The sequence below is a fragment of the Papilio xuthus genome, unplaced genomic scaffold (genome assembly GCF_000836235.2).
Source record: "Papilio xuthus unplaced genomic scaffold, Pxut_1.1 DF826923.1, whole genome shotgun sequence".
In the NCBI taxonomy this organism is placed as follows: domain Eukaryota; kingdom Metazoa; phylum Arthropoda; class Insecta; order Lepidoptera; family Papilionidae; genus Papilio; species Papilio xuthus.
Genome location: NW_013531726.1, coordinates 6373703 through 6392260, shown reverse-complemented (window position 1 = coordinate 6392260; position 18558 = coordinate 6373703). Strand labels below are relative to the sequence as shown.

Sequence of the window (18558 nt, the reverse complement as noted above, 5' to 3'; positions counted from 1 at the left end):
TGTAACGGCTTTTTTAATTTTAGAGTGTCCCCAGTTTTGGTTTTGTTATAAGATTCGTTTTTCGTAGTGATCCCAAAACCACCGGATACTGCTTCATGGCCATACAAAGTGTGAAAATCTACAGGACTTAATTTAATAAACCTCTTTAATGGCATAGGATTTGTTTTTATAAGGCCAATATCATTTTTCACAACAAAACCCATATTCGTAATTCGAGACAAATACATAGGATGCGGAATCACTGAAACAACATGACTGAATGTATTGTTTTCTTTAAGTGAATTATAAACAGAACCATACCTTATCACTAGCTTATTGTGTAATCCTTCAATATACACGTGTAATTCTGTTAAGCAGTGAGCCGCTGTGACTGCCCATGTGGGCGACAGAGCAGACGCCGTGCACAGATGCGTGTGTCTACCATATATACTGCCATTAGCCATCTTATTTATATGCCTGATTTCAAGGCGAACAACATACGGATAAGCTCCTTGGTCCGCGTCTTCTCCACCATAAACTCTTAATGGTTGTCTTTTGCCAGAACATTGACTCGACAATATTACGATGAACAGTATGTACATGGTGTACCAACGTGTTCCAAACATATAACTAAGTAATAAATTATTTTTAAGCGACTACTTTATTGTTAATTTTTATTTAAAAACATAAAATGTTATCATGGTAATTCTATTCTATGCATTTTGTGTTTTATATATTATATATTTGTTATATTGATTCCTTGAAATTATTGACTTTTTGATAGGATTTTTGTTAGTATTATATAATTTCTTGTCTTACTTCTATTTGACACGTTAAGAACGACAGGTCCTCCGACCCGTCGCGCGTGGCTCTCCTTAGCTTGGTTGTGGGGCCGCGGCGTACTCCGCACGCCGACGGCCCCTCGCTGGAGCCCTGCGGGGCGGCCGCGTCTCATTGGCGCGTTTGCGCTCCCGCAGGGCCTCTCTTTTGGCCGAAACAGCCGTGCCCCGTGAGAAGCTGCGTCGGGAAGTAACTCGGCTCCCGGTGCCTCGCCTCCACCCACTGGCGCAGGACGGGGCGGACGGCCTCGATGAGCCGTCTGCTCACCGAGGCATCCGCCAACCTCTCCTTCCATCGCCAGAAGAGATCGTCGCGACCTTCCTTCCTCCAGCGTACGATCTCTTCCGGAAGGGGCTCCTCGCCTCGCTGCCGCATCACAGCTCTTCTCCGGTAAACCTCCGCTAGGACCCCGGCTTCGAGGTCCCAATGGAGGCTAGCGGAGATAAGGCACGCCGCCTCGTACGATACGGTGCGGTACGCTCTGGAGGCCCTCTGAGCCATGGTCCGCTGCGCACGTCGCAGTCGGACCATGTTGTCTTTGCTCAGGGGTCTTTTGATTGGGTTGGTTTAGAAGTTTTATTTTTTCACAGAACCTAGCGACCGCAGACCTGAACATTTGGTATAAATTCCAGCTTGATACCTTCACGCGTTTTTGATAAAATGGATCTTGACAGACGGATGGACGGACTACAAAGTAATCCTATAAGGGATCCGTTTTTTTTCCTATAAGGTACGGAACCCTAAAAATCATAATAAAACCAAATAATTTCTTTGGCTTGATCATGTTTCTTTTATCTTATCCGTATATTTACAGTTTTACGTTTTTTTCTATGATGCATAATTTATTAAGTTGTCCTAAAAGTCTCGCAAAAAGATCTTAGTTCCTAGTTGATACACATTCAATTTCTTACATGACTATTAATCCATTCAACATAGGGACCAACTGGGCAATGGAACCCTGCGTCTTCAATTCTAGTATTACCTGATGCACCTCCGCAATACATGTTAGGTCTACTAGCGGATAATACTGCAACTATGCCTGATGCGTGGATGACAGGGCCCCCGGAGTCCCCACCACATACAACAGCAATAGTTCCACATCGATAATCTAAACATAACAAAGGCCCTAATCCCGGTGTGTGCATGCATTTATTTATTATCACCTTAAATATTTGTAACGGCTTTTTAAATTTTAGAGTGTTACCAGTTTTGGTTTTGTTATAAGATTCGTTTTTCGTAGTGATCCCAAAACCACCGGATACTGCTTCATGGCCATACAAAGTGTGAAAATCTACAGGACTCAATTTAATAAACCTCTTTAATGGCATAGGATTTGTTTCTATAAGGCCAATGTCATTTTTCAAAACATCATATTGCTTTGTCTCTCGATCTACGTACTTAGGATGCGGAATCACTGAAACAACATGACTGAATGTATTGTTTTCTTTAAGTGAATTATAAACAGAACCATACCTTATCACTAGCTTATTGTGTAATCCTTCAATATACACGTGTAATTCTGTTAAGCAGTGAGCTGCTGTGACTGCCCATGTTGGCGACAGAGCAGACGCCGTGCACAGATGCGTGTGTCTACCATATATACTGCCATTAGCTATCTTATTTATATGCCTGATTTCAAGGCGAACAACATACGGATAAGCTCCTTGGTCCGCGTCTTCTCCACCATAAACTCTCAATGGTTGTCTTTTGCCAGAACATTGACTCGACAATATTACGATGAACAGTATGTACATGATGTACCAACGTGTTCCAAACATATAACTAAGTAATAAATTATTTTTAAGCGACTATTTTATTGTTAATTTTATTTAAAGCCGTAAATTGTTATCATGGTAATTCTATTTTACTCTTTTGAGTTTCACATAACAGGTATTTACCTAGGAAATTGCCGTTCTGCGGTACTGGCCATTTCAAAGCAAAATAATTTTTGTTTGACTAAGAATTCTATTTTCAAATTAATTTTATTTAAAAAACATGGAATTTTTGTTCCAAAATTAGTCGTTTGTTTATTGATTAGTGTTACATTTTCATCGCATTTCAAACTTTTCGTCATTATGGATACGTTAAAAATTCGAGTAATTATAGAATATTAGTACCATGGTCAGCAACGCGGCACAAGCTGCACGCAACATTAACTAGTTTTAAGGAGCTAACACTACAAACCAACGCAGCACCTGTAATTGGTTTGCTCGCTTCCATTCTGGAAGTTTCGACCTGAAAAATGAACCTCGCGGTCGTCCGAAGACTTTGTTCGAAAATGACGAAATAAAAGCGATTGTGGAAGCTGATGATACACAATCTACGGCTGAATTAGCAACTGATTTCGACGTTACAGAAAGAAAATCGACTAGAAATCAGTATTGTCAGTTGATAAAAAATATTTTATAGTCGTCATAGAAATTACTCAGTTTTAGAAGTCATACTCATGAGAATTAGTTTCCTAGGTATTTCTGATATTATTGCTTTTAAAAAGTGTACATCGTATTCTTGTCTGATATTTTCTGGGTATTGGGGAATACGGTGAACGTAATTAATGGTTACCTTAAAAGAAATTTCGTAGTAATGCGAGACATCATTTACTTTACCTGAATGGAAAGGAACGAACAGGCAATAAAATGTTTTGCGAATTGCAGTATTTATCGTACATACATTGTCTAACTGTGAATTTCTTCGACTTATTTCATATATATACAAAATTTGTAATAAAATTTTTATCATTTGATGTAACGCAATGTACATGTTTATATTTCAATAAGTTTTCATTTCGATTTCAAATCAAATCGGCGAGTGAAGAACTAAAAATCTCGATCCGTTGAACATTTGTTGTTGAAATGCTGCTTATTTTCATGCTACTCACGATTGAATGTTCCGGTAAGAAACTACCATTGAGAATTATTGGCGGTGAAAACAGTGAAGATTATCCATATGTTGTTCGCTTAGAGGTACAACATATCGCAAACTTTACTAGTAACAATACTATCGTAGCAAAGCATGATCATGTATGTAGCTCAGTTGCGCTGTCTCCTACGTGGGCAATGACAGCAGCGCATTGTTTGAACGATTTGAATTTCTTCTTCCTCGGTGCTCCTTACACCGTCGAGAAGCTGATAATAAGGCACGGTCACGTTGAGCACTCGCCTTGGATAAAAGGTACTTTTAGTGACGTCATTGCAATGGTTACACATCCTCTTTTTTCATACACATTTGACGACTATAACAGTAATCCAATCATAAAGAATGATATAGGTCTGATGAAAACTACTCCAATGGATTTAGATAATTATATCAAATTAAGCGCTGTAGATTTCTTCTCCCTCTACGGGCATGAAGCTGTTTTTGCTGGTTATGGATTAACTACGCAAAAGAATGCAGGTAAAACCGAAAGCCATGATACTTTAATGCTTAAAAAGCCATTGCAAATACTGAAAGTATTAATTTCTAGATGTTTGAATGGTGATTTACTAGAGCCAGCTTTATGTTTAGCATCAAAATGTGGACAAGTAGCGACGACGTGTCCCGGAGATACAGGTGGTCCTCTCATACATCCTTCGGGTATTGTTGGTATATTAGGAGTTAGTGATTTATCAATGTATTGCTATGATAAAAATATAAAGAAACCTGGAGACGTGACTGGTATTGTTGCACCAATTGGCCCTTATATCGAATGGATCTATGACCATATGTCGACTTGAATAATATTCCTAATTACTGACACAAACATTGTCTGCTAAATAAAATCCAATGAATATTTGTGATGTGTTACAATAATATAGTAAGGACAGTGTTAGTTAAGAAAAGGAAAGTGACGTCACTAAAATTTAACAAGGACACTTCAAGAGCATGGAAGTCGATTTTTATGATAAAATTCTATTTTATATTATTCTTCAAAGAACGTTACATTTCTTAAATTTTATATTATTAAATAGACTGTTTTAAATATTCAAATGCTATTAAATAAGTAAAAAAATAAAAATACTTTTTTTACGTAATTTTTATTTATAAAATACATAATACAAACATAATTTTATCATTAAATGATAATGTGACAATTTCATTAATTATTAAGTGCAACAAACTTTGTGAATTATGTGATAAAATTTTAATATTTCAATTAAAATAATAATTGTTAAGTTATTTTACTATTCTTGTATCACAATAATAATTTAATTGTTTATTTTAACCAAACTAATTGTGAATATTTTTCTGCTATTGGTATTGTTTTTCATTATCTTAATTTTAAGTACACTATTAACCGTTGGTTTCTTGGACAAACATCTTCGTATAAAACATATTGTAATCCCTGTCATTATCTTTGACAAAAAACAGTTATAAAAATATGAATTAAACGGAGATTTTGGTCTTGGAAACCCATGGTAAATATTTAATAACACACAAAGTCGTACAATGTACTAAATAACTAATTAACTAAAGTTAAGGTACTATAAAATAATAATATAATATAATTTATAGTATTTATCACATAATATAACCTAATTTGGAGACAGCAATGTATGTATTAAGTTATTTCCTATATACACTTCCATTCCAACTTTATAGCGATATGGGGTCAAACCAATGCAAGAGCGCAACAAATCCCTGTGGCTTTAAACAACGCGTGAGTCGTTGCGCGGAACACAATTTTAGGTGTATCGCGGTGTGAAGGAAGGTATAATGCATTGCGCAGAGCAGCCAAGATATTTGAAAATACTTATACAATATATAACTAAAGACATAGCTAGCCACAAGTTTTTAAATCCCATAATACATCTGGAGAATTTCAACCGAAAAACTGCTTTATTATATAGCATAGCAACAATTTAAAACACGCTCTTGCTTTACGTATAATCAGTTAAGCTTGTAAAATAAATGTATTGTGTTTTGTAATTTTGAACTAGATGGCGTTATTCTCAATATTTTTTATTCAGTATGAATATGGAAGAAATATATATGTTTAAACAACTTTTCAAAAAGCAAATTAACCAGAAATGATAACAAATAATAAGTTTTACAATAAACATTACTGAAACTAATGCAATCTGATTTTTTTTTATAACAGAAGGTGGCAAACGAGCAGCGGGAACACCGAGGTGTTCAACGACGCCCATGGACATCAGCAATACCAGAGGATTAATGATTTAACCTTAAAAGCCTTAAATCTCTTTTAATACGATCATTTTTATATCATCGCACCTCTTTATCTCAGATTATTTAAAATACTTTTGAAATTAGATGTATTCGATTTAAAAATTCTTTACTGTATTTTGTGAAAAAAATATTTTAAAATGAACATAGTATAGACCAACAAATCTATTTGACCCGGTATAAGACAAACTAAGTTTTGGAGGCTCACTAGCGCCTCCTTTTAAATTAAAAAAAAAGCAGCTACCGGGTCAGATAAGTTTGTCGCACTATAGTTAATAAGAAATAATGAGATAATGTAATTTCTATACATATCATACAACATACGATTTATTTACTACTATTATTCACATTTTCATGACAACCATACTTTTTTTACTAGTATTTATTTTTTATTTGACTTAATTTAAAATGGTGACCTTTGATCGTACGTGATTATATTGTGCTTATATTTTATTACTTAATTTATTAAAACTTATAAATAATTTAATAAATAAATGAAAAATTATCTATTTCAAATGTCAAGAAACTATTAAAAACGGTTACTCTATGATGTCTGTAACATCATAGAGTAACCGTAGAACTGCAGTGATACTTGTATCAATCATTGACCTCTATAGATATCCTGATTAGTTTGAGTTTCCAACAACGCTACCGCACCGATTGCCAACATGGCGAAAATCTAATAGGCACAAAAAACCACGGCTTATAGCCAGTCAATTGAAATATAGAGGTCAGTGATATTAATACATGTCATCTCTTTCATTCTCTTTGACTAAACAGAGACAATATAATTCTTTGGTCTAATCGTTGGTTTCAGGCACTATAATCCTACTAATTTTAGAAATACGAATGTTTAGATGGATTGGATGTTTGTTTTAAGGTATCTCCGAATGCATGGATCTCTCTGAAATTTGACATAGATGTAGAACATAATATGGAAGAATACATAGACTACTTACCAAGTTTGTTTTTATTTCCGCGCGCATAAAATATATTGTTATCTCTGTTTTGTCAAAGGTAATAAGCGGGAAGACGATATATTTTATACAAGGATTTTAATCTCACAAACAAACGATAAGTAATTTTCATAACGAAATTTAATTTCTTTTAATTTTGATACACTAAATTCGTCATATATTAATATTAATTCTAACCTCCAATAGCAGACATCATTGCGTTCATTTCGCTTTCATCATAATATTGGAACGCATCACTGGGCGCTGTTTCTAATAAATCTTCATAATCTTGACAAAGAACCATTGGTAAAAACAACAAAATTAACATCAGGAACCAGTTTATAAAGCAGGTAGATGCGCCGCTGTTATGTGTTACTGAAATAGAGTAAATTGAGAACATTACAACGTTATACTTTAAAATAGTTCATCATGTGGACATCGTTAACATGGTTAAGTAACATCTTTATCCTGCCTTTTCCCTGACTAGACATATAGTATGTACTACTCTTCCATTCATTACTATTAACCGTCATCCGAATCACCTCCTTTAGACAGACGCGAACAATTTAATCCTTATATTCTCCTTTATGTCAATCCTTAAAAATTCACTTAAGAATCGACTAAAAAATACAACCACAACTTGACTACTTGTCAATTTTGTACCGCATTAGATCACATCCCATTATGATCGCCCAACCTACCACTTACTTAAGACAAAAAGTAAAACTGTTTAAAATTTTACAAAGAAAATTTATTGAAAGTGTGTTTCCACTGAGTCTTACTTCTCTCCGGCCTAGGGCCGTTATTAGGCGCAAAGAAGTCCATATTTCGCCTTCTCGCGTAGACGTCATAGATGGTGGCCCGACACGACAGCCTCAGCAGGCCGGCGGAGAAATGCGCCGGAGTCAGTTTGATCTTGACGACAGCTCGCGCCCTGTCGTACGAAGAAAGCCACGTGGTGCTTAAGGGGCGAAGCTGGAAAACGAAAATAAAGGACTTAATAACTTAATAAAGTAATTAGACAACACTTATTAACTTGATTAGAAAAGATAAAATGGCAAAAATTATAAAAAAGTGTAGGACCATGTTCTATTAGAGAGAATGTCAACATCAATAGCTGTCAGTATATCAACGGGAGTCAAATATGAAGGAATTAAATGAACTGCTAGATTTCAATACTAATCTAATAAATCCGTGTCGCTATTTGAAAACCATGAAATAGCAATTGCAGGTTTTCTGACAGAGGTTGAGCTTAAATTTCGACATCTATACCAACCGGTTCGTCGTTGACGAATATTGTTATATTCGGTATGGGTTTCGCAGGGCCTGTAGTGCAATTCGCTATTAGTTCATCCCCGGGCTTGTAACTATCCATGTTAGTCTTCAGTATTGGATCGTAGGGTGGTAAGGCTGGAAATTTACAAAAAAAAAACAATTATTTAATAACATCTTTATAATAATAGAATCTTAAACATTCGTAGAACGTAGGAAATAAATCTGTGAACTGTTAAATTAAATTGTTAAGAATGTTTTATCATTTGAAAAATCAAATCTTATAAAGACAGTAGAAAATACGGCGAATATTTGAGAAGTATTTGCTCTAGGAAATTCTATTGCTACGGTTGCTGAATACGATGCAGAACATAAATTGATATTGTTTGCTGTCCGTGCTCTATTTTACAATTTACCACTTTCAGTTGTAAAATTGTTCGATTTTATTCTATCCTTAACATTTCAAATGTCATCGTCAGTTTCAATGCCCGGAACAGATGTGTGTGCAGATGCACAACACATTGTTGTCGATGTTATGTCGAAAAGAACATGATAACTAAAAGACGCCCATTAATCGAAATTCGATCATAATTCGAAATTTATCTTTAATAATTAAAATATGTTTTGTATGTTAAGGCAGTGGAGATTCGTAGTTAATTCACATTTTGTGAAATTAATATTTCTTTTTGTTATATCGACTATCAAAAGGAGGAGGTTCACGATTTTTATTTTAGAGATTTAAAATCGAGTCTATCCTTTTAGTTTAATTAACTATGGCTCTTACTTTTTAATATTCTCAAGTAAACTCAACAGGATGTTACATAAATCAGATAGCTAAAGTAATGTGGAGTATTGAGAAGCGAACACTCGTTACTACGACACGAGTGACGATTTATAGGTCAATACACAGTCATATTATGACACTAAATCACGCTGTGCTAAGATATTGAACTATCGGGAGGCTTTACACGTACTTGTATATATCATACGATAGTGTTTATGCCTTCGTTCACGTTAACACAGTAGAGAGCGTTAAGCTGCGTACAAACTACAGCTAAATCCAGACGTGTAGCGAATTATAAAATTATAAGAAATCCACGTCTGTAGCCAACCTTATATCAAAATAAGAATGTAACATCAATTACTATTATCCCTCTTTTGTACTGATATTGTGATTATCTTATATAAAATATCCATAACCATAATATTTCTTTTCCCAAAAATACTATTTCTGAATAATTATCGAAAACTTACTTATGATATCAGAAAACAGTTAATTAAGAATATAGTAGTTTTCAAATGTCTTGGCGGCTCGCTTCCCGCTCTTTGCGAAACACTGAATAGAACACAATTTACGTGAAGGGGGGCGTTGTGGGATACGGGGGGACACTTTGCTGCGCGCAATTGACCTTGGGCTGCCAAGATATTTAAAAAGAACTATACAGTTTTCGAATACGGAACTAACAGTGAAATTAATTAATAAACTAAATGAAACAATACTTACAAATAACTTCGATAAACTTGGTGTCATTTTTTGTGTTGAAACTCGACTCCGAAGTGACTTCGCAACTAAAGTTACCGGACAGTTCGTGTTCGAAAAACTTCACCAAAACATGAGTGCCGTTTGACTCGTTCGACTGAAATATGAGAAACACAAATTGTTATTATATATAGAAATACATTCACTCAATGTAAAGCGGTCTCAAAAATGTCTTCGCACTGCAGTTAAATAAAGTAGTTACAATAAAACACTGGTTAAATGGTGCGAGTCAAATTTAATAAAATCATTGCGTCACGTCGATATATGTAACGCGTTTAGTCGACATCGCTATCCAGAAACACGGTACGCCATCTATTGACATAATATAACAACTAATTTTCATAACATTGGACATTGAAAATATTGAGTTAATGTCAATAACTGCCGTGGGTGCAAATTTGTAAATACTTCGAGCGTGGAAGTTTTTTTTTCATAAGCTTTATAGCTATAGGTAAGCGATCATTGTGATAGGTGACTCACTGGCTCATTAACAACTTTCTATCAGAAATACTATAACCGTGGGTTCCTAAAGCCAACAACATTTCCTTTTAAAATATATTGTTAACTATTTTTTGTCATTAATAATCACAGGGATGACATTTTATAGAGATTTCAGTCTCAGAAAACAATGTTAAAAGCAGTAAGTATATGATAAAATTATTTTTCGTCTTCAAAAACAAATTGAAATAGAAGATTGTAAGAAAGAAAAAAATGTTTTAACAAGATTTACTTTCATTACAAATCTATTTCTTTAACTTTTTACGATATTTTGTTATGTAAATATTTAGATAATTTCATCAGACACAAACACGAATTGTTGTACAAAATTCGTTGAAGGAAATCCTATCCAATATGAATTTCGAATTCCTTGCATCAGGTACGCTTCGACAATTTTTCTTCATATTGAAACCAGCCGTTACGACTGAATTACGGCTTCGATCGTTACCTTTTCATACACTTATAGTTGATAGAATTCTCTTCTCTTGTGGCGTATATGCCGTTGTTTTGTCATTTCTTACAGCCCACATTATATACGAAGTATAAGAAAATTACAAAAGGCTTCGCCCAACTTGGCTTTATATTAATGACTGACTGTTGGCTTCTCATACTAAAATCTCCATTTAAAACATATTGCTATCACCGTATTGTCAAATATAATTATAATATTATTTTATAAACAGATTTCGGTCTCAGAAACTCACGGTTAGAGATTTAAGGAGATATTATTGATTTATATTTGGTGTCTTCTTAGCTCACGTCTTTCGACTCTTCGCGGAATTAAAAAAAAAACATTATAAGCCTATGTGTTCTTCCAGACTATGTTCTATAGGTGTTCCAAATTTCATTAAAATCCATGCAGCCGTTCCGGAGATACCTTCAAGCATCCATCAATTCATCTAAACATGCGCATTTATAATATTAGTAAGATTTACTTACTTGGATTGACAATCCTGGTATAACGAATTGTTTAAATGGGTGTTTGTCCCCTGGTGTGTATCGGAAGAATTCGTGGGTTCCTCGAATCCATTTCACTGTGTACACCATTTCATCTTCTATATTTCTTGAGCAGATAAGCTTGATTGGTATATCCCTGATGACTACTGGTGGGTCAACTGTCAGCTCAACATGCAAGTTACTGGTAACAGCTGGAAATGATAAGAAAATAATCATTAATTTTTGCAAACTGCCAGTCTTTTTTGCCGTCTCCTTAATTCAAAATTTTGTGGTACTTGACATGTAATCTTATCTCTTATCTATATATTTTTATACAGTATTAGAATCATTTGGCGTGAATGACGTCCTTTCGTTACAAAGTCCAGTGTCATAATGAATAGTGAGGGGACATAAATGTCGACATTTTAGTAAGGCTAGAGTTGCGTCAATACACTGGCTCATTTTCGGATTTTCTCCCAAACAATATATCTAAAAACCAATTGCTATTCGTTAGTCTCGCTAAAACTCGAGAACGTCTTAACGGATTTATCTTGCCTTAATCTTGAAATGTCCGTGGAGGTCTAGCGGAGGTTTAAAGGGTGAGAAAAATTCGAATATTTACCGGAAACCAATTTTTATCATTCCACGCGAACGGAGTCGCGAGCTACATCTAGTTGGTGATAAAGTTCACGAGTTATATTTAATATATAAATAATAGATAGAAAAAAACCTAGCTGTCACCCGCGACTCCGTCCGCGCGGAATTAATTTTACTTGAAAAACTTAATTTGTGTTCTTCCAGACTATGACCTATACTCATATGCCAAATTTCAGCGATTGCTGTTCTGGAGATACTTTATAACATCCATCAAAATATTCGCTTTTATAATAATAATAAGATAAGACTATAAAATATGTTTTTAAACTGCATACTCTGAAAAGATTTTTTAAGAACAATTATTTTTATATATATAATTCTCGTGTCACAATTTTCGTTTTCATACTCCTGCGAAACGGTCTGAAAATCGGACGGAGTCGCGGGCTACAGCTAGTTTTTATATAGATTTCGTTAACATTGAGCCAGAGTTCAACAAAAGCAGGTCAAGAGTTAAATATTCGATTTACAGTGATTTTTAAATCACAAATTAATAGACCTTGCAGGCAGTTACGATCGATGTTCAGAACTGAGGTACAAGTACACTTCATAGAAGTATTTCGACCTCTTGACCGTCATTCTAAATATACATACAATACATCTAGCTTGAGCACTTAATAATTTTCACCTATAAATGGCTAGACATGAAAAGAACAAAAAGAAAGTATAAGAAAAAAATCTAAGCAAGAAAAAAAAAATATCTGACATCAGCTTGCTTGCATTTTTGTCCAAAAATCTTATCATGCGAAACGTTCTTAGTAAGAGAAGGTGGGAAGGGGAAAAGGACTAAAATGATTCCTTATTATTCAGTTAAAACGTATAGTAGTTGAAGCGCCAATAGCCTAATGATTAAGGGTACGGATTCCGATTAAATAGTGGGGGGTTCGATTCTCGCCATTTGACTATTATCGTAAACTATGTCCAAGCACAAGCATAGAGCTTAGTTAATGGTACAAGAAATATTAGTAAATTAACAAATAGCTGCTTATTAAATTATTCAAACTTTCGTGAGACATTATACTAAACTGATATATAAACACGGCTAAACACTCACGTATATACGTCCGGTGGCGGCACCGACGTATATACGTGAGTGTTTAGCAGTGTTTATATATTAGTTTAAATAGCTGCTTATATAAAAAAACTGATAAATGTATAGATTAACTGGCAGTTACAACGCTACAACATATAAGGTACACATACGATTGAACAGAACAATCCAACAGTTAAAACTGAAAGTGGCCTACTTTATTTTACACGGTTCATACCGGAGTATTACTTTCGGGACATTTGGAGTGCCCTGAAAAATATTATTCTACGTCCATTGCATAAAATAAGCTTTTTGAATTCAATCGATGTAGACGAATGGAAATATATAAGATGGTAATTTATATTCAGGCAAGGAAATGTATTTCGAAAGAAGCTACATGTTTCTAAAGATACCGTATGTTTTTATGCTTTTCTTTATAACGATGAAAAGAATTTTTCCGTGAGAAATATCGAAAATATTTTGGTAATATTTTTTTTCTATAGAACGAGTTGCTTAATTTAACCCATTAGTGCATAAAGTTTATTAACGCCATTTTCATTATGATCACTGTAATATATTTTCATTTCGAGTGTTGACCATTAAATTGTATAAAATATTTAATCAATATGAAAGTTTAGATTTTATAGCCCGTCCGATAAATCGCTTCCCGAATGTCATACCAACAGTATTACCACTTCAAATATATATTACACTACAGTTTAAAAAAATAAACGGTTAGTAAAATATATATAACTCCTTAAAATAACAATTTTATTGGCGTCCGATTTATCGAACGTTATGCACTAAAGGGTTAATTACATACCATAAGTTATTGAATAATAATTAAAAGACAAATTAGTCAAAATAGAATACTACGAAGTCAAAGGAATCGAGAATATTCAGCCACAGAAGTAAATACATATCTGTAACAAATTATAATCGTTATTGTTTTAAAATCAAATCACTATTGAATGACTGATTGTTCTTGAATAATTTCGTAGTACATCAATGTATTGGTACAAAAATATTTGCACAAAGCAGATTTAATTAACTCTCACGGAATTGTTAAAAGAAAATCCAACAAAACCTATGTATATGGAAACAGGAAAAAGGCTGAATTATAGAGCCAATTACCGTCGCATCGTAAAACTGAAACTACGATAAAGAAACTTTATCTTCCAGGACAATGTTCAAACGAAATTACGAACAAAGATATTTAGACTGTGTAAAAAAATAATTAAAAATCACCTTATAAACTAAAAGAATGCATTAAAATCTTATTAAATGGAAAGTCTATTTTAACCTTAAACTTCATTCAACGACTTAGCTTATTTTCTGATTTAATATGTTTATTTTGACAGTGAGATATTCTTTGTCATGATCTTTTGAATATACAAATATCTTTAATATTATGACAAAATATTTAATAATCTGAATTTAAACGCTTACATTTTCTGTAACAAAATCTCTAGAATTATTTCTCTTTAGTATTTCCAAAACATATATTTGTCTCTGTTCATTCTGAATAGAATGAGAGGGATAGCAATATTTTATAACAAATCAATTTTAAATTATATAATAACCTTCATTTGCTAGTATTTAGTTCACGTAGCGCTTGCTCATGGGCATTGATTGCGCTGCTCTCTTGACGTGACGCGGTTTGAAAACTTATTCCTTGAGATGCTGGGAAGATTCTATTAAATAATAGTTTATTAGAAGTTATAAAACAAAAATAACTATAACCTAAAACTAATGTATTAAGTCCAAGAATTTTGTGAATGAATGTTTACGTATTAAAGTGGTAGAAAAAAATAGCAATCTTTTTTTTTGTATGGGAATAAGATTTTTATTTAAAAGGCGCTTTAATTTATAAAGCTTATATACATTCGCTGTGCATTATTTGTGATAGTAATTCTCAAATAATGTGTTATAGCACATTTTTGTATTTCAGTATATTAAATGTAACATAGCATTGTACTCGTAAAGTAACTTATATGCAATAAAATTTATGCCTTTGAGACGGAAGTGTTCTGAAAAATATTACTGCACGCCCATTGCATAAAATGAATCTTTCAAATGCACACGATATAGAAATGCTTGAATGAGAAATTTGCATTCGGAATATACATATTCCTAAAGAGTATTTTTCCTTTAAAACATTCAATTTAAAAATATTTTCAAACATAATATTTCTTATCCTGTTATAACTGTTGTTTATAACACATTCGTTAAGATGTTGAATAATATATTGTAGAGGTCCAAAGGTGACTTAGTCTAATACTTTAAAGGTCTTCTAAATTTTTTATGTTTTTCCATAATTAATACTTTATTCTGCCGCTTTTATTTAAAAAATATTTTATAATACCAACTGTTAATATACTTTCAAGCTAATTTAGACCTAAATACCGAGAGACATAGAACTGTTTTTAATTTAAATTAAAAATCTTATTCCCATGAGTACATGTATACGATACGTGTTGTTTTAATATCTTATCTAAATTAGTTATCTCGTTGCATGACATTTTTTTAATTAACGTTTTTAATTTAGAATACCAATAAAACAAAAAAGAATCCATTAAGCGAATTTCAAAAGCGAAAGCATGCGCCGGTATGCCTCGCCCAGATGCATTTTTAATTGAATTTCACGCAAACAACGGAAACCAGTTTTCCAGGGTTTTTGTTACATCAAACTGGAAGGAAATTCTTTTAATTATGTTCTGAAGTGGTCGACGTCAGAATAAAATACCTTTATTACAATATTTACGATTTACAAAGCGAAAAATACAGAAGGAGTTTTTCTCGTTTCGTATCATGTTAGGCAGAGATTCGAAACATTTTTTCTCGAAGACGCATTTCGAATTTCCTTTAACTTGTGAACAATCTTACAAAAACATTCAATAATCAAACAATTAATAAGTGAGTTAAGCCGTTCCTAATATTTATATTAAAAATATTAGTAGATTTATTTTTAATTTCCTAATATTTTTTGTACCATTACAACTAAGCTATATGCTTGTGCTAGGAATATGGTTTACGACAATAGTCCAATGGTGGGATCCGAACCCTCGACCTCGTCATCGGAAAACCGTACCCTTAACCATTAGGATATTGGCGCTTAAAAATAATTAAAATTAATTTTATTATAATGTCTCATGAAATTTTAAACAATCTTAAAGGGTACATTTGAACATAAATTCAATAGTCTTTAAAAGGCTATAGAAAGAAAAATAATTTCGGTCAATTCATCTTGATATTGTCGCAGGCATACAATAGGGGAAATTCTATTTTCTGCTACATTACTCGCTTCGATCACGATGCCGTTCTAATAGCCTTGTTCTGACGTAATGTGCAATCGGTTATATGTACCATGCACTTCTTTAGTAAAATGTTCACGATCCCTGTTTTAAGTCATTTGAAATTTAACGCTCTATTGAATGAAATGAACGTTGAATTATTCAATTGTCCTTACAACTTCGTTGATAATCAACGAATTAGAGTATAAATATTACTTGATTTTAATTATAAAAGGTCACATGATTGTACGGGCTCACGATAATAAAGCAAAAGTCTTTACGATTTTCGGTATTATAAATAATATTAATACATAACTTATAACTTAAATACAATGCACTATTAATATAATATAAATAGGAGTAAATTATCAAAATGTTGGACACGGTTAGTTACTTTTTATTTACTTCTAACTTTAATTTCACGAAAGCAATTGCATACTCTTATTTGAAACGCCTTTCATGTATTTCACCGCAGAGCGTATCATTTATCTCGCAAGTTGATATTTATGAAAAACTAGCTGTAGCTCGCGACTCCGTTCGCGGAGAATTAAATCAAATCAATTAGTAGTCTATGTGTTATTAAAAATATGCTCTACATCTATGCCAAATAACAGCGAGATCCATACAGCCGTTCTGGAGATACCTTCAAAGAAACATCCATCAAAGTTACTCATTTATAATATCACTAGCTATTGTTCGCCACTCCGTACGTGCGGAATTATTATAAAAAACTTAATTAGTAGCCTTTGTGTTTTTCCGGACTATGTTCTACATCTATGCAAAATTTAAATCCATGCAACCATTGGTAAGATTAAGTTTTTGAGTGACTTTCTGAGTCCAAAATCTTCGTTTGAAACATGTTACTCTCTCTCTCTTTTGTCAAAGATAAAAGTCATGATAACGACATGCTTTATACAGAGTTTTTGGTATCAGAAACCCGCGGTAAGACAGGTAATCAGATTTTAGTTAAATTTGTATTTCTTGGAAGCTTTTAGTAATATTGCAATAACCAAATACTGTCAAAGAGTATTACAGGTATCGGATGCCTAAGTTGGTAATTTAACTTTGGGGAACTATGTTAAAGTTGCATCTACCTGAAAGTTAGTTAAACGCCAGCGGTACAGGTCGAGTAGTAATAATTGTTGGCTCGTTGCAAATCACGAAAACATTGCGAATATTGTGCGACGTATTTATTACGCGGGAAAAAAACTAATTTATAGAAATTCTTACTTACTCCTGTTCTCTTAGGAATAATCTAAACTAGCTTTAATTTATTTTTGACCACGCTTTAATATAATGTAAGATAAAATTGTCAAAAAAACTAAAAATACGAAAATGCGTAAAAATTAAAATTTGTAATTATATAAAGCTTTATGTATTAGGTATTTCTTATTCAACACTAATTATAAAAAAAAAATCCAGCTTGATACCTTCACGTGTATTTGAGAAAAAGGGCCTTGACAGACGGACAACAAAGTGATCCTATAAGGGTTCCGTTTTTTCCTATGAGGTACGGAACCCTAAAAACACTAAAGAATCTTACTATCTTACTAATATTATAAATACGAAAGTTTAGATGGATGGATGTATGAAGGTTACTCAGGAACGGCTCAACGAATTTTGATGAATTTTGGTACATACGTAAAATTTAATGTGGAAGAACACATATGCTTATTAAGTTTTTTTTTTAAATTACGCGCGGACGGAGTCGCAGGCGACAGCTAGTCGTTCTAAATTCTTTCCACGGGTAAAACAGTATAAAAACCCATTTATTTATTTTTCTATTTTATAACAGATAACGGACAAGGTTTTTTTGTATTCACGATATTAAGGAATAAACATCGTTAAACCAAAGACCCTATAGATAGGTAAAAAAAAAATATTTTATTATTGTGAAGTGAAGTACGTGAAGTGAAGAATTTCTGCCCACTTTTATGGAAATTGCGAGAACAAAAAACGCGAAATTGACACAGTTAACGTTGATATGGTGAAGAAGTGCTGGAAGTTTTTTTTTAATCAAAAATACAAAAAAATCTATGATTATGAATACTAAATTTTAAGTATAATAGATAGAAAGTTAACATCCATACTAATATTTACAAAAGAAAAGATTTGTTTTCTTTGAATAGGCTTAGAAACTACTTAACCTTTTTAAGAATCACGGGGTACGTAGGCTTTACTTATTACTAGGTTTATTAATTGCTAGTTATAAATAAATTCGCGTTCACCTTACGTCTTACTAATTAAGCAACTTATGAAAGGCTTTTAACCCTAATTTCAAACATGTTCAGTTTAGTTTTACTTTGCATTTGAAACTTGGCTTATTATAAATTGCTATGCACAAAATAGGTAGACATTATCTTAATGAGAGGTATTTAAAAGTATTTAAAGTTATTT

At 33.1% G+C, this 18558-nt stretch overlaps 3 protein-coding genes across 5 annotated transcripts in view; 1 reads left to right on the top strand and 2 right to left on the bottom strand.

Moving 5' to 3' along the window:
- Positions 1 to 1674: 1674 nt before the first annotated feature.
- LOC106122446 (transmembrane protease serine 5-like) lies at positions 1675 to 2573 on the bottom strand. The gene is made up of 2 exons (XM_013318395.1): positions 2473 to 2573; positions 1675 to 2233 (listed from the first exon to the last, which is right to left on the bottom strand). Exons 1-2 carry the CDS (start codon positions 2504 to 2506, stop codon positions 1719 to 1721), a joined length of 549 nt encoding a protein of 182 aa, XP_013173849.1. The 5' UTR covers positions 2507 to 2573; the 3' UTR covers positions 1675 to 1718.
- Positions 2574 to 3622: 1049 nt separating this feature from the next.
- On the top strand, positions 3623 to 4710 carry LOC106122428 (transmembrane protease serine 5-like). Its single transcript, XM_013318377.1, has one exon. The coding sequence runs from the start codon at positions 3672 to 3674 to the stop codon at positions 4530 to 4532; it is 861 nt and encodes a 286-aa protein (XP_013173831.1). The 5' UTR covers positions 3623 to 3671; the 3' UTR covers positions 4533 to 4710.
- A 2268-nt stretch (positions 4711 to 6978) lies between these two features.
- Positions 6979 to 18558, bottom strand: part of LOC106122437 (uncharacterized) — a 34791-nt gene continuing 23211 nt past the window's right edge. For all 3 annotated transcript variants that reach the window (XM_013318388.1, XM_013318385.1, XM_013318386.1), the window contains exons 2-6: positions 11188 to 11396; positions 9715 to 9847; positions 8215 to 8348; positions 7721 to 7913; positions 6979 to 7313 (exon numbers count right to left, since the gene is read on the bottom strand). In XM_013318388.1, the coding sequence (XP_013173842.1) occupies positions 7132 to 7313; positions 7721 to 7913; positions 8215 to 8348; positions 9715 to 9847; positions 11188 to 11396 (851 nt within the window). In that variant the 3' untranslated portion in view covers positions 6979 to 7131. The remainder of the gene's footprint in view (positions 7314 to 7720; positions 7914 to 8214; positions 8349 to 9714; positions 9848 to 11187; positions 11397 to 18558) is intronic.